The sequence below is a fragment of the Abrus precatorius genome, unplaced genomic scaffold (genome assembly GCF_003935025.1).
Source record: "Abrus precatorius isolate BTA unplaced genomic scaffold, Abrus_2018 Scaffold10, whole genome shotgun sequence".
Lineage (NCBI taxonomy): Eukaryota > Viridiplantae > Streptophyta > Magnoliopsida > Fabales > Fabaceae > Abrus > Abrus precatorius.
Genome location: NW_020874292.1, coordinates 26,803,391 through 26,815,876, shown reverse-complemented (window position 1 = coordinate 26,815,876; position 12,486 = coordinate 26,803,391). Strand labels below are relative to the sequence as shown.

The 12,486-nt window shown below is 26.2% G+C and overlaps 1 protein-coding gene across 1 annotated transcript; it reads left to right on the top strand.

Moving 5' to 3' along the window:
• Window positions 1-8,304: 8,304 nt before the first annotated feature.
• Window positions 8,305-12,186, top strand: LOC113863306 (beta-amyrin 11-oxidase-like). Its single transcript, XM_027496845.1, has 8 exons — window positions 8,305-8,540; window positions 8,629-9,109; window positions 10,560-10,826; window positions 10,938-11,027; window positions 11,149-11,227; window positions 11,450-11,556; window positions 11,653-11,774; window positions 12,093-12,186. The coding sequence occupies exons 1-8, from the start codon at window positions 8,305-8,307 to the stop codon at window positions 12,184-12,186; spliced, it is 1,476 nt and encodes a 491-aa protein (XP_027352646.1).
• Window positions 12,187-12,486: the final 300 nt, after the last annotated feature.

The following is a 12,486-nucleotide window of genomic DNA, read 5'->3' as shown; positions in this document are numbered from 1 at the left end:
AATTACCTTAAAATTTAAATATAAATAATTTTTTTTCATGCAATTTTTCATCTCTATATAATATAAATATTCATCTTTTAATATTTTAATATATTGTTATGCAAAATTTTGTCCACTATATATATATATGTATTTTTATATTAAAATAATATTATATATGTTTTACATTGTCCGTAAGTATGTATTTCTGTATATAATTTTAGAATAGTACACATTATTTACTTACATAATTTAGATATTAATTAAATATTTACCTATATTAATATATTGTTGCAAAAATATTTCATTCAATTGATAAAAAAAAGTTGTGCATTTATTTTAAATATTATTTTTTCAAAAACAATAATTAAATCTGTATAATATAACAACAAATATGATGAAAATTTAGAATTTTACATTAAAAATATAGAGTTAATAATGTCATAAAAAAGTATTATTTTTTATTGAAATGATTCATAAAAATATTTATTGGTCTAAAAGGAAAACATGAATGAAGTATTTAATGCTCTTAATGAAAAGAGAGAAAACATTTAAAGGAACGTGGGCTTACAAAAAAATTTATTACTCTAATGAAAGGTGGACGGTAGTAATTAGCATTTAAATGTATAGTACAATAATTACATTATATATATACATATATATATATATATATATATATATATATTGTTAACTTTGAAGATTAAGTTTAAGTATTTATAAATAAAAAAATTTATAAAAAAATATATAATTATTAAATTGAAGTTATAAAAGTATAATAAATTATTTTTTTAATAAAATTTTATTATTATTAGCTGTTTATCCTCAGTTCTTAGAGTTGAAGTTAACAAAATTTTATATATATATATATATAATTTTATTTATAAAGGTATATAATACATATTTTGTAAAATGTGTAATAATATATATTAAATATATTTTATTAAATACTTTAAATAATTATTACAAAAATATGCATTGAATGAATTTTATAATTTTGAGATGAAAGCATTTTTATTTTAAATTTTTTAATATATATTGTTGGCTCTTGGACGCAGATTAAAAATATTTATAACATTAGTGAAAAAAGTTAACACCAAATTAATATTTATTTTTATGTTTAAGAGATTAACCAATTCTATTACGAAAAGCTTAGAAAAAAAAGCAACTGACACAACATAAATAGGTATGGGTAAAGGAAAAGATTGAAACGGAAAAGGGTTAGCGGTTGAAATTAAACAATGTAGATGCATGATAATGTAATGAGTGCTGATAATAATAACACTTAAAACGATGAGTTAAATTATCGGTTACCTCACTTAGTGGTAATATAAAAGCAAATGTATTGGACCGCATATTATATTGCACACGCATTCGTATTAATGCCTTCGCGTATATAATTTTAAATATTTTAAAACATTAATTTAATAATTAATTCGACAAATTTAATGTTTTTAAAAATTATTAAGTAAAATCAAAAAAATTTCTAGAATAATTTGACCATTTCTCTTTTTCTCTCTCCCATACAAAATATATATTACTCTATATAGTATAAAAATATTGTTTATTTTAAAATGAAGTAAAATATTTATTATAATTTATATATAAATATTAATACATTATTATAAAAAATCTACGTGATTAAAAAATAATCTGATTGTTTTAAATATTAATTAAATTTTCAAAAGAAAATAATTAAATGAAAATATATAATATATTTAATAAAATAATACATGGTATGAATTTTGTTTGGAATGATTGTTTTAAAAAATTATTGGTTAAAAAAAGTAGATAAAAAGTCCAACCCTCATAATAAAAAGGTAGATAATAGTATTTATTTTTTAAATAATTGATACAATAATAAGCTTAAAAATTGATAAATAAAAAGTCCATATATGCAGTGAATAAAGGAATAAAAAGTCTCCGTATGTAATGAATAAAACGTTAAACTCATCACTTTCATGGACACGTCAACTATTATTGTACAAAATTAAGGTTTCAAATTTATTAATGAGAGCAAGAAATGAAATGTATACATGTTTAATCTAATGTGTATAAATGTAAATATTTTTTATGTTTGACATAATAAACTTAATAAAAAAAGAATAAGTGTGAATGAGATGAGGGGTAAGAGAAAATAAAAATGATAACACCTATTTGTTGAAGTTAAGAGAAAAAGAAAGAAATAAATTATGAAATATTAATAAGAAATAAAAGAGAGAAAAAAATATAAATAAAAAAATTGAAAGTTTGTTAAAATATATTATATCTTTAGTTAGAATTCATAAAATAAAGAAAATGAAGAATGATTTTTTAACAAAGTTAATATTTATAAGAAAAAAATGACTTATTTAAAGCATTTTAAAAAATTAATGAATTGATATGAAAATAATAATAAATTCATAAATTAAGGAATTATATACTAATTTAGCTATTTAAAATATTGTTAATATTGAAGAGGAGTAATTAAAATAGTATTTATTTTTAAAATCTACACTTGTATTAAATATATTTTTATAAAATTTTATTTTTTACAAGTGTTTAAATTTAATTTTAAAAATTAAAAGTAAAGTACCATAATATATTTAACAAATAACATATCTAACCTGTTGAAAAGTGAAATATATACCGTATAAGTTGATTGTCAATTCAGGTCCTATCATTAGAGTCAAAATAACCACAAAAGTTTGAATACAGATTTGGTGTAGTTTACACGGAAATTGAACGTCCAGTTCTTTATTCGCTTAAGTTATTTTGACAAGATTTAAGCGATTTCTACAATTTTTACTTAAGTCCATATGCACTAGTTTAAGCGAGTAATACATGCATGAAGCAAGACAATAAACTAAAGCGAGTATTTAATGCGCTTAAGCTAAAATGTACGTACTTAAGCCAAAAATAACAGAGAGCCTATCTTCAAGGATTACAAACTGACTTAAGTGTACTTGATTTGATTTAAGCTGGTAAGTTGTGAGCTTAAGCGCACATTTGTAAGGCTTAAGCGAGTAAATGGTGAGCTTAAGCGATATCTTAACGGCTTAAGCTTAAAAAAAAATAGAGAGCACACCTCCCAGAATTACACTTTTGCTTAAGCGTTGTCATTCTAGCTTCAGTGGATAAACCAATCGCTTAAGCGGATAGGTTTTATCTTGAGCAAAAATTGTATAAAAATAATACAAAGAAAATATTATTTTGGACTAATAAGTTATAGAACGACTTAAGTGATCCAATACCAGCTTAAGCGAAAACGAGTTAGTTTAAGCGAGTATTTGGGGCTTAAGCGAGTATGCAGGAAAATTGAAAAAACAACTTAAATTGATACACATGGATACATCACTTCTGAAAACAAAATACATTTGTCATTTATATAATTATTTTTAGCAAAAGGAAACAAAATGATTAAGATACAACAACTTTTAATTATTAATCAAGGATTGAATAAGTTGTGTCATCTAAAGGTTCCTGAAAAAAAAAACATAAATCCATAAAAAAAATAATACAACGAATGAGAGAAAGAATTAAATTTTCATTTTGAAATTTAATAAACTTACGGTTAATAATGTAGTAAAACTGAATTGGTTGTTCAAAGCTTGAGGAGGATGATAAGATAAAGATGTTGAACAATGTATGTCACAAGGTTCAGAAGGAGTGGGTTCATATTCCTAAAATATTTACCAAATAAACACCATATGGTTAATGAGGAACCAAAATTGAAATTAATGCATTGATAAATTGATTGATATATGTACCTCAGCATGATTGAGATATTATCAAATGATACTCTGCATGATTTTTCTTGATTGACTATAGTGATGACATATTAAAATATAAGAGGAGATTCAATCCTCTCTGATATGCAACATGCCAAGAATGAAGTAAATTCTTGTTGGAAATGGTGAACATAGGATGTGTGTAAATTTTTTCCATTTGTATTAAGATGGGAGATATCTCATATCTCAACATTGGTAGTTTATATCAAGACTCATACTCACAGATTATTTCATTGTAACGTTTCTCTTCAACTATAAGTTCAAAGTGTTAAAAGAATTGTTTAATGCTAACATCACTCACACATCAGATCTCTGCATACCTCGGGCCTACCTTGTCTTCAGCATTATGGAGAATCTCACAATCAATAATTGTAACAGTGATTTCTGAGGAGTTCACCAGCTTATTATGTTCACCAACTCCCCTACTGCATCTGCAACAAAGCCCTTGGGCTTCCCAGCATTAATCATTACTTTATGTGCTACTCAAGGTGTTTGATACCAAACAATCCAACACCAAGCATCAAGTTGAAAAAATCTATAAATGCTCAGTTCATAAACAACTATTGCATCAACCAATTGGACCAGCCACAACCACATCCAGCTTCCGATCCTTCTTCATCAGTACCACCATCAGCAGCACCATCCATCCATAAAATGACACCCATGGAATGGTGTATTACACAACATCTGAATCAAATACAGCAACAAATGGAGGACAATAATCGGGCATATACACTACTAGATGGCGGCAAACCATTGAACCTACATTAGCCTTAATGAATCTTTCTATCGCTTTACCCTACACCAGTATGCAGGAGAGACTTCAACATTTCCATGACCAACCCCAGAGGATTTTGTAGCTATAGTATCATGGCCTAGAGATACACCTTCCTTCCCAAATAAACCTAATGCAAATCATGAAGATGATGGACCACAAGGAGAGGAAGCAGAAGAAAGAGGAGAAGGAGAAGGAGAAGTAGAAGAAAAAGAAGCACAACCTGATCATGAAGGTGGTGATGGGGAAGGAGACCACTTGAAGGACAACTAGCCTATTAATGATGATGTTGCTTTAGAAGATGCATGAACACTTTGTATTTTCTTCATTTCCTTTTTAAAGTTTAGATTTTAGTTTATGTTTGGAGTTAGTTCACATTGTAAAGTTTCAAGGACTTATTTAGTTTATTGCAGCTAAATTATGAAATTTTACTTTATTTATAAATATCTAAATTCCTTTTAATTTGATTCACTTTTATAATTTGTTTGACTTGTTTACTAAATACAACCAACAAATTACCTTATAAATTTAAACTTGTTGTATCTTAATCATTTTATTTCCTTTTGCCAAAAACAATTATGTAAAGGACAAATGCATTTTGTTTTCAGAAGCGTGTATCCATGTCTATCAATTTAAGTTGCTATTTTTCAGTTTTCCTGCATACTCGCTTAAGCTCACAATGTTCGCTTAAGCTAGTTTTGGTTCGCTTAAGCCATTCAGTAATATCTTAAGCTAGTTTATCAGTCCAAAAAGTATTTTCTCTGCATTATTTTGATGTAATTTTCGCTCAAGCTAAAACATATCCACTTAAGCTGTTAGTTCATCCACTTAAGCCAAACCATGCACGCTTAAGCCAGTTTATAATCCTGAGAGGTGTGCTCTCTGTTTTTTTAGGCTTGAGTCATTAAGATATCGCTTAAGCTCATCATTTTCTCGCTTAAGGCTTACAAATGTGCGCTTAAGCCCACAACTCACCAACTTAAGCCAAATCAAGCACGCTTAATTTGTAATCTTAGGAGATAAGCTCTCTGTTATTTTTCGTTTAAGCACGTATATTTTATCTTAAACACATCAAACACTTGCTTTAGTTTATTGTCTCGTTCCATGTATGTATTACTCACTTAAATCTTCATTCGCTTAAGCTAGTGCATATGGGCTTAAGCAAAAATTGACAAATGGCTTAAGTCTTGTCAAAATGGCTTAAGTGAACAAAGAACTAATGTCTAGTTCCTGCGTCAATTATTCTGGATATGTATCCCAAAAGTTCCAAAGCTAAAATTAGGGCAACTTAATTAAATAAAAAAAATTATTATTTTTTTGGTTTAAATTAGAAAGTTGTAAACTATTGGTACAAGATTCCACCATTCACCGTGTTAAAATTTTAATAATATACATGGTTGACCTCTTTTTTTTTTAGTAAAATCTTCTCATACTCGTGTGTCTCTTTAAAATTCTAAAATAAAAATACTTTCAAACTATTTTATTTATTTTATGACTTAGAAAACTTTTTAATTATTAAATAGATAAACTAGTAGATTTTTTTATGTTGTTAAAAAAATAGAAGCATATATATTTTTATTTAATATGTATTTTATAAAATTTAAAAATTAAAAATATATATATAACGTATAGCAAAACTCCTAAAGTAATAGAAGTCTCCTCGTTACCAGGTAGTATTTTTGAAGCGATGACTACGGATACCATTTTGAAACTTATTATTGAATTGGATATTACATGGATATTGGTTTTCCTGGCCATTCCTGACAACAATGATTAATAACTTTATAAATAATTTTTATAAAAAATTATGACATTTATTATTTAATAAAATTAATATTATTGATATTTGCCAAAGGCAGATTTCAAATTCAAGACATGATACATACGTCTTTTTAACTTCTGCTACTTTATTTTAAATTTTTTAATTATATTTTTAAAATATTAATTTTTTTTATAGATAAAACAAATATTATTAAAGAGAGTTTAAGAGGAACTCAAAACTCATATACACAAAAAAATTACTTATTCAGAAAAATAAAAAACAAAAATATACTTATACAAAGTTAAGACGGATGTAATTTCGCGGGTTTAAATACCAATCAGCTAACAACATAATAGTTTCTCTCTTACTAACAAGTGATAGTCAATTCCAATACCTCATAATAATAGAATCTAGGACCTCCCTCTCATCTAAAATACCATTAAAAAACATAATTATATTTCTATGTAATCATAAAGATTTAAACTTTTAAAATATTAGTAGTTCATATAACTATATTTTTTTTTGCTAATAAAAACTTTCTCTGTTTCCTTAACGCAACTCCTTATATTGATGTTTACAAAATATTATCACGACTACATAGATTAATTGATAGAAACTATTCTAAGTTGACTAATGATATTAATTGCATTAAATTTCAGTATATTTAATTTTTTTTGTCTTCTGTCTTACAATTCAAGCCTAGACAAGTATAGTATGGCCCAGGCTAAAGTTACCGAATTAATTAATAATGAAAATTTTTATCAAGATAATATCTGTATGAGTCCATTATTTATTCAATTTAATACTTTTTTTATAAATATCAAGTTTTATTAATTTAATTGTTGATTTAAGAGTTCTTAATAAATAAATTAAATTTTATTAATTTGAAAATTTATTTGATAAATAAGATTTCTTCATCCGAAGCTGATTTTGAGATAAAATGATCCAATAAAAGGTCACTAAATTGTATAACATTTGATCTAATTTACAATTATATGATTTAATTTTTTTAATTAAAGATGTTAAAATATATTTTTACCTCATATAAATATGAGATCAGATCAAATGATATATTTTATCACTTTTTTACCATTAAAAATTTTATTAATTTAATTGTTAAATTATTTAATATTATCATAATTATTACATACATAATATCTTAAAAGATTAATTTATTTATAGATAAAATTAATATTTTTGTCCTTTGTCTTTATGGTATGTTTCAAATAATTTTTCTCATTAAAATAATGATTATATTAAATTTTTGTTTTATTTACACTATACTGTTATCATCTTCTTTAATTTCACTCTAACTCAAAATTTTTATCATTGTTTTTGGCACCTCTTATTGAAGCTTCACAATCGTGTCAATGGTAGCAACAATATTTTTCTTTGAGTGATAGAGACATTATCTCTCAGTGTGAGGTTTAAGACAAAAAAAAAATGAGGAGGAAGAAGAAAATGAATTAAAAAAAGGAAGATGAAGGGAAGAAAAAATAGGTAAAAACGATGCAAATTAAAGATATGAGGAATACAATGAAAAGTAAATATGAGATAAAATGAAATGATATTTTTATTACTTTTTTATCATTAAATTTTTTTATTAATTTAATTGTTAAATCATTTAAAATTACCATGATTATTGCATACATAATATCTTAAAAGATTAATTTATTTATATGTGAAATTAATATTTTTGTCTTCTACATTTATGATAAGTTTTAATTTTTCTCTCTCAATTTTTTATAGTTTATTTTAATCATCTATTTTTTTTTAGAAATATTTCAAATAGATTTATTTTATTTTTTTTGCTAAAAATATTGATTCTATTAAAATTTTTGTTTTTTTTACATTTCTACTATTAAATAAAGGTGGTAGAAGAGTTAGTACACTTGTCTTTATCAAAATTTTGAAATATAGGAGCCAATATCATCCTTGAAGGTGCTTAAAAATTGGAGAGTTGAACAGCATAGAAGTTCCGAATCTAAGAGAGTTGAATTGAAAGTTGAAATAGATTAGAAATGGAGTTAAATTGGACGTGGATAATCGCTACCGTTTTGTTAGCAGGCTACGTGTATGCGTCTATATTTTATAAGGGACTAAATGGCTGCTATTATGCTCTCAAATTAGGGAAGAAGAAGCATTATTCCCTTCCTCCCGGTGATATGGGATGGCCTCTTATCGGCAATATCGTCTTCTTCATGAGACTTTTTTACTCTCAAGACCCCAATTCCTTCTTGGACAATCTTGTTTCTAAGTATCTTCTCTGTTTTTAATAGCAAACTTTGATTAATGTAATAATCATGAAAAAAAAATATTTTTACACCTCGTTTCTTAATTTTCAGATATGGACGCACTGGAATCTACAAGACCCACATATTTGGAAATCCGATCATCGTCGTGTGTGCTCCTGACACTTGCCGTAGGGTGCTGATGGATGACAAAAATTTCAAAATGGGATACCCGAAATCCCTGAGAGAGGTGTTACGATTAGGATCTTTGTATGACATGTCCAGTGAAGAACACAAGCGATTTCGGCGCCTAGTCACTGCTCCCCTCACGGGTCACAGTGCATTAGCTATGTACTTAGAGCGTATAGAAGACGTTGTTATAAATTCCCTTGAACGAATGGCCAGCATGAGTGAACCAGTTGAGATATCTGGAGAGATGAGTCACATTTCCTTCAATATCATTGCTCACGTCGTCATTGGCTCCGAGAATCAGTTCACCATTAACAAAGTTGCAGAGAGTTTTTCTGCAATGGTTGAGGCCTTAATCTCTCTCCCAATCAATGTGCCGGGTTTTGCTTTTCACAGAGCACGCAAGGTATCCTACTATTTACTAATTATAAGAATACACCATACATTGCATCGATATGAACGTAAAGAGGTTAACATTAATTTGGTTTTTACATGTGTTACATGATTTTAATTTGTTTTTTATGGGTAATTTTTTTTTAATTTAGTCTTTCCACAATAGGATACGTTATAACATATTTTTGTTAGTTAAATTATGTTTCGATTCTGATATATGTTATATATTTTCAATTTAGTCTATGTAGGAATTTTTTAAAAAAATTTAATTTCTAATAGGTAATAATTTTTAATTTAATATTGCATAACACATATATAAGGATTAAATTAAAATTTCATAACGACAAATCTTAATGTCAAAGATTATTTTAATTTTCTTTGCACGAATAAATTAAAATTTTTCGCCTGTTAAAACCAAATTAAAATAATGCAACACATATATAAACCAAATTCATGTTTTTATCATATAAATATCGGATATATGGTATACTACATAAATATGATTTTTTAAAATTATGCATGTAAGATAAGATATGATAAATTATTACTAATTTTATAAATTCTTCATGCTAGTGATTTATTTTTAATATAATTAATATTTATATTATTTTTTTATTATCATCAATTTTTACTCTTAAAAAATTTATTAAAAAATAATTATAATTATAATTTAATTTAAATAAAATTATATTTAATTTAATTATTCTTTTGTTATTTTTAAAAAACTGTATATAACTTTATTATAATATTAATTAACTTATTTTTAATAATTTTTACATATAAATATTAAATTTACTAATTTAACAAATATTTTTATAATATTATCTTTATAATTCTTATATCAAGATATAGATAAATTGAGCATTAATAAAAATATAATATTAATTAAATTGGTGTAAATTTGATTTAATTATTAAAAAATTTAAAATAATATTTAAATTAATATAATTTATATTATAAAAAATATTAAATGAAGTAACTTAAATTAAATTTATTTTTAAAATAAGTGAATTATTTTCCTAAAAAGTATCTAAAAAAAATTAATGATTATATAATCAAACTTAATATCAAGACGATATAGATAGGTGGATAGATAGAGGTAGAATTATTTTATTTAATAATTTTTTATTTAAATATATTTTTTAAAGTAAAAGTAAATACTAATTATAAAATGAACGCTTAATTCATTTAAAATTTAATATATATGATTAACATAAATATATCATAATTTTCAATAAAATTTAATATTGATAGGAATTATTGTTAAAAATAACTTTATATATAAAATATTCATTATTTAGCATGGATGAAATCTAGACGTCTCACCAATTTTAAAATATCCGTACATATTGAAGTTCAACGCATTATACAAATTTATGTGAAAATTGGATGTTGACTTTCTATTAGTTTCTTGTTAAGAAGGGCATTACACATAATTTAATTGCATTTGCACGTATAATTAGGCAAGTGAAGACTTGGCAAGCATAATTCGACCTATTGTGGACGAAAGGAGAAGGATGATAATGGAAAGTGGTCGACGAGAAGGGAAGATAGATCTTATGGATATTCTTCTGCAAGACGAAGACGAGACTGGTTGGAAATTAGAGAATGAAGACATCGTCGACTTCTTGATAACATTTCTATTTGCTGGTAGTGAGGGCACAGCCACCTCTATGATGTGGTCACTAATCTATATTTCGGAGAATCCCCATGTCCTAATAAAAGCCAGGGTATGTGAATCACATCATATATATAACATTTTATCAAATCACTGGGCACTTGCATGTCATGTCCATTGCTACATTAATATCATATGGGTATCCTATTTTTGTTTCTCATAGGAAGAGCAGGAACAAATTATGAAGGCGAGACCACCGTCACAGAAACAATTAAGTATTAAAGATATTAAGCAAATGGTTTATCTTGCTAATGTAAGTGAATATGACTTAAGGAAATGATATATACTGGAAATATTCGTTCTAAATCAAACTAATATATGAAGGCAAAAACAAGATATCACAAAAAGAATTTGCACCTCGTTATATCTTGCAGGTAATCGATGAAACGATTCGACGGGCAAATCTCGGCATTTCAATTTTTCGAGAGGCAACTTCTGATGTGGAGATGAATGGTTATGCACATTTAATGCTAATTTTGACTTCCTGTTTTAAGTTGTATTAAGATGTTGAGTCTTGTTACTTAGTAATTTAAGAATAATATTAATGTTTTGAATTAAAATACTTTTAATTTCTTAACACAATGGCATTGATTAATATTTCGTTAACTTGTTTCCGCTCGATCAAAGAAATTTATGTTGGGTATCATTTGCATAACTTAATTAGTACATTTGCAGGCTACATAATACCAAAAGGGTGGAAAGCGTTAGTTTGGACAAAAGCTAATCACTGGGATCCTGAATATTACACAAATCCATTAGAATTTAATCCTTCAAGATGGGAAGTAAGTATGATTAATGCGATGTTACTTCTTTCTGTCTCGTTTGTTCTCTTATATGAATAAAAGTGCATTTGCTTTGGCCTTTCATTTTATCCACAGGATAACAGTACCAAACCGGGAACCTTCCTTCCCTTTGGAGGTGGACTTATGCACTGTCCTGGAAGCGACTTAGCCAAGCTAGAGATTTCTATACTTCTGCATTTTTTCCTCCTCAATTACAAGTTTGTGTTGTTCTAATTTTGCTGCTTCATTTCTTTCTTTTTTTCAACCCATGGATCTTTGGGATATTATACAAGTTTGGCTAATTAAACTAACACATGCAAACGGGGAGAGAATACAGGAATTTGTGTTAATACGTGTAAATTTATATTTTAGAAGAATCATACTAACAACATGCGTTTTTGGGTATATTTTGAAAAGAACAAATTCATAACTTATTAGCAAACTGTCTATATAACAGATGGGTGTGAGTGCTAGTAATTTCAACTATTTATGATTAATTGTAATAATTAAGATTACTAATTAATTATATTTTGCAGGTTGGAGCGGGTGAATCCAGGATGTCCTATTAGATATGGTATAGGTGTTAAGCCTATAGATAACTGTTTGGCTAAAGTAATGAAGATTTCTTGATGTTCTAGTGAAACCCTTCAATAAATATATCTTATGGGAATGATGTAATCAGTTTACTTTGATAAGGATATGATGTTGAAAAGATATTATAAGTAACTATGGAATCAAAATTTCTCAATTGCTATTATTTATATATACATCTTATATGTCAATGAAATAAAATTTGAATATTCTCACTACTAAAAAGTCTGTTTATACAGACAGATTTACAGACGGATTTTTAGAGCATTACAGACGGTTTTTTCTATTACAGACGGATATAAACCGTCTGTAATATCCTCGTCGGTAAATAATTACAGA